The 5000-nt window shown below is 45.7% G+C and overlaps 1 protein-coding gene across 1 annotated transcript in view; it reads left to right on the top strand.

Annotated features, from left to right (window-relative positions):
- The first annotated feature begins 719 nt into the window (after positions 1-719).
- Positions 720-5000, top strand: part of frmd4a (FERM domain containing 4A) — a 102571-nt gene continuing 98290 nt past the window's right edge. The window contains exon 1 of the mRNA XM_084059011.1: positions 720-754. Coding sequence (XP_083915137.1) covers positions 737-754 — 18 coding nt within the window. The 5' untranslated portion in view covers positions 720-736. The remainder of the gene's footprint in view (positions 755-5000) is intronic.

The following is a 5000-nucleotide window of genomic DNA, read 5'->3' as shown; positions in this document are numbered from 1 at the left end:
AGAAAGAATGAGCACCATATCAGAAAATGAGAGGGACTCATAATCTGGTGCATTACTCACCTCTTTAACTATATGTGCCTTATTAAACGCTACCCTTCCTACTCCTCTCCCTCATCTTCCTCTTCAGTGTCTCCCAACTATAGCAGCAGGACCCACCCTTACCCCACCCTGTGTCAGCCAGACTGTCCGGCTGTCAGTGGATCATAACTCAGGTCAGGACAAGAGGCTCTGAGGCTCTGCTACGACTTCAGTACTTGGAGATACCTATGGTATCAAGGGAAGCAGGTGAAGAAAGGATGCTAGGGCCCCACACTGAGGAATGACAACGCACCTTTAATTGGAGATTCTTGGGGCACTGAGCAACCTCAATGCTCAGTTATTTGGTGACAATAATCAGCTGTTCACTGACCCTGCTGGTTTACCAGATGTGGACCACACATTTTTGCTGTTGTTTGGGAATCCACCCCGGACGGAGACTGAGCTAAGAGGCTTGACTAGTGAAGTTGGACTGTCATGGCATTTCCCATCACAAAATTGGGATATTGTTTCATGCTTGGTGCTTCATTTCCTGTGAAAAGCTGAAACTTGAGAGTGGAACCACCGCAAGTTTTATTGAGTCCGTTTCACTCAAACGATCCCAAGTGCTCGATACGTTTCTCTTTGGTGAGGTTTGTTTGTCAGGCCAAAGATGACTCTGGCAGGACGACTCGATGATTTTGAAGTTACCCTGGAACACATGCTCATGGACGTCTTTGTAAGTTTGCATAAAACTTTTTTTGTCCTTTCTTTTGACCTCAATAATAATTATTGAGGTCATAATTTCTCTCTAAGAGAATTATTCTCTCACCAACCGTGAAGTAGATTCATTAAAGAGTGCTTTAAGAGGTGGGTTCTTCACCATCCGTCTATTTTCGGTATTTGGCATGTGTGTGTGTGTGTGTGTGTGTGTGTGTGTGTGTGTGTGTGTGTGTGTGGGTGGGGGGGGGGGCAGTTGGATGACCTCTCTTGTGTATAATTACAGTTGCGGACCAGAGGCCAGCATATGTTCGTGTCTCTTTCCAGATGTTGTCTCATTAATCGGCGTTGGCAGAAAGAGCTGATTAAACATCACACATTCTATGTTCGGGTAGTTTAGAGCCTTGTTTCTTAGTCAGGCCAGGATCCAAAACGGGGTCATGACTTGTTCTGACAGTAGGGTTGTGGATAACGAACAGCTGTGATGGAGGATTCTGAATATTGTGTCTTTTAACCACATGAACCCTATTCTGGGCATGTCATAGTAGGCGAACATTTGGCAAAAATAGGCAAGCATTCAGTGAAAATAGCAGATCTACAAGCTCACAACATGACGCTCGCGGCTATTTTCACTATTTTCGCCCTACAACAAAGTATACAGGTATAGGGCTTAAGCTGTTAATTGTGTCCTTGATTCATTGCCAGTGCAAGTGGCAGTGGGAAACAGTTGATAGACATTGGTTTAGACAGAGCACACTGTAGCTGCTAGCTGCCTAGTAATCCACAAATCTAACAGGGAATTTAACACTAACTCGGGACAACAGGCCTGCGTGACTGAATCCAGGCATATAGCTTACTGAATCTCCAATCTTCTGGTCTTAGGGAAGGTTACTCAGCATGCAAGGAGGTTTGATGCACCGTGACAAACTGTAAAATCCAGCTACCAGTACCATCTTTCCATATGGAGAAACTGTGTTTTCTGTGGTTGTATCAACTTTATATTCATGAGTATGCCCAAGGCAAGGCAAGGCAAAACTCTATGAGTGACTGTTTCAGTAACCAATAGACACAAGCAGGAACAGAGAGTCATTCAGTCACGACAAAATGCATGTCCAAGCTCTCCATATCTTAGTCTCAAAATCTGCGTGATGAATGAATTGTCTGAGTAAAGGAAAGGAATGACTAAGACAGAGGAAATGGGAGATGAAGGACAAGAGTGTGGAGAAAATATGATGGATGTGATGTTCGTGTTTCAGCCGCCCGTGACGCTTGGCTAGAGGTAGATTACTCAGGCCCCTGTGGTTTACAAAGCATTAGGCTTGAGGAAATGATAAACTGTTCTGCATGACATGCTCACATGTACACCTGCGGGCACACGCGTATGTACATGTATGTACAAAACTCACCTGCATACAAATGCATATGATGCACACGCGCAAAAACTCGCCAACGCATAATCTCTCTCACACGAACTCTCACTCACACACACACACCCGCACACACACACGCACGGCAGATACAACGTCAGAATTCCCTGTCGCTTTGATCTGCCGGCTGCTGTAATGAGTTTGGTCGTTAAGCTGCTGTTTCCCTTTAACAATGTTTACAGGCTCAGGCATCTGTCACAGCGAAGCATAATCTGTTCTTTCATGGGATACAGCTCGCTCCCACTGAACACTATCTCCCTCGGCATACATCAAACACTCACATCATCAGTGCTGCAGGGCACCAGTGTCACTGATGCATTTTGGAGATTTGAAGGTGGAATTCGTCAATCCATGTTGGCGAACTTCTCATAACCGTTTATCCAATATGTGATGTGATTCATTTTGCCGTACAAGAGTTCAGTAAAAATGACTGTCGAGGGCCGGAGCGTGCGGTTCGGCATGGTCTGTATTATTCATGCGCTACATGTGAAATGAATACATCTGAAAACAACGATCTGTGGAAATCAGACAGAATGTCCAACCCCCTACATTTCCTCTCAGCATCGTAATTAGTCAGATTATTTATTTATTTATCTAATTTCTGGAGGAGGGTGGGATGCTAAAGGTTATCTGACCACTTTGCATACTGAAATTGGAAACATTCAAATCGGCCCTTTGGCCTCTTTCCATGCACAAATGCTCCACATGCACATGCGAATCTATAGACTTGCGCACGCTTCTGTAAGCCGAGAACAGGCGTCTCCAGTGAACCATCAAGTAAAGGCGGAGGGAAGTGAAATGGGTTTCAGCTTGTTTGGGAACACTCGATTTACCTTGCTGTTGTATCGGCAGCTCAACACAGGAGAGTTGTGTCAGGCAATTAACCCCAGCTGCTCTGTACTGAAACTGTAAGGTCTGTACTGGTACACAAACACAGTATACAGTGTGTGTGTGTGTGTGTGTGTGTGTGTGTGTGTGTGTGTGTGTGTGTGTGTGTGTGTGTGTGTGTGTGTGTGTGTGCGTGTGCGTGTGCGTGTGTGTGTGTTCAGACTGCTACCACAGATGGTGATAGAAACAGGGGGATCATTAGAGGAATACTTGAAATCATTACAGTAATGAACACTATTTCTCAGAACTCTCCCATTCCCATCCTCCAATACCTTCCAGTAGAGAGTCACGATCTCCACAAGCTCTGGCAATGCCATCCCCGCCCCCCGGGCGACTATTCCTACATGCCTTTTTATTATCACTCGGCGCACATGAATGATTCACGAAAAGCCGTAAGAAATGCCTTCTTACTTTCACTACACTGTGAGGAAAGGAGGTCATTGTCTTCTGTGGTCTGAAAGCTTGTAGAAGGCTATAGCGAGTGGATTCATTTAATTGCCTTGTGGAGAAGGTGCAATTTCAGGTCAACATTCTTGTGTTCCTATGGATGCAGTTGAAGTTGGCTAACGTAGACACGAAAGATATTGGCCAATAGAGAAACTCCTGCGTTTGGCATTGTGAGAAAAGGCAATGACATTTAGAGAGCGAATGAGAGAAGCAAACAAGGGCAGAAGGTCAGCGACAGCGTAGAAATCAAATACAGACATACGTAGAGGAGTTTTTCCATTTACAGCATTCTAGAACGCCTTGTTGCCTGGAGTCTTGAGTTCTGGGGAAGCCACCCCATGTTACCTTAGAAGACTCTGCCTCACAGAAGTGTATACACTGGCTACTGTGAAAATGTGGCCAAAGTCGACTTAGCGTTGCTTGTCCACTGAGCAGCTCTCCTTGTGTGTTGGTTATGAGTGGAAGGCTCACAGTTCCCCCTGTCTTTATGCGGCCTTGCGGCTGCGTCTACAAATGGAAGCGCCATGATTAAAAATGCATTCTGTCCCTGTGTAGTTGAATTGAATATCCTCCTCATCACAGCACACTCCAGTCCTCCACCCCCATCCTCACATCCTCATCCCCTTTGCTGTGCACAGCCGCAGGCAAAGCATCCCACCCCACCTCTTCTCTTCTCTTCTCTTCTCTTGTTCATTCTCTCCAGTGAGAGAGCATCTCAGTCGGACTCGGTCTCTTGATTCCATCAAAGCTCTATTTATGCCGCTCTGTAGCTCTGTTCTGGTTCTGTCTCCTCCCTAGCCAGCAGTCATAAAACCTTGGCTTGTGTCTGAGTGGGAGAGATGTTCCGTCCCAAACGGCCTGTGGTCTCTGGCGTGATTCAGTCAGCCGGCAGTACAGGCCTACTGTAACAGGGTATCACTGACTATCATCACTGTTTCTATATTTGTGTTGTTGTGCGTGTCGGGTGTTTGTATGCATGTGTGTGCATGTGTTTGTTTGCACACTCATGCATGCACTCTCTTGTCTTGGGAGTCCATAGAGTACAGAAGTCCTGACGTCACTCGTTCATCCCCTGGTTCGTAAAGTCATTTCTCTATGGAGAATAACATTGGGTCATCTTAGAATTGTCTCATATAAGAATTGTGGTCCAAAAATAAACAAATTGTGTCTGCGATATTGTCAGGGAGGAGGTTCCGTCAGTTGATGCTTCATATCCATAAGAGTCAAACCGCCTCTCTCTATCTATGGGTAGAGAGAGGCGGTTCTATGGGGATTCAGTCTATGGGGATTCAGAACGGGGGTGGAAAACAGGTAGGATGTGTAAATTACGTCAGACTTCGGTGCTCTATGGACAGGTGTATATTCATGTGGTCAGTGTGTTATGGACGCTTGTGCTTGCTTCTGCCCAGTGACTAAGCTGTTCAATAGTAGTACATCTGCGTCTCTATTTTTCTGTGTGTGTGTGTGTGTGTGTGTGTGTGTGTGTGTGTGTGTGTGTGTGTG

Source organism: Gymnoscopelus microlampas (genome assembly GCF_963454915.1).
Source record: "Gymnoscopelus microlampas genome assembly, chromosome: 6".
Taxonomy (NCBI): domain Eukaryota; kingdom Metazoa; phylum Chordata; class Actinopteri; order Myctophiformes; family Myctophidae; genus Gymnoscopelus; species Gymnoscopelus microlampas.
This window is presented reverse-complemented; position numbering and strand designations above follow the sequence as displayed.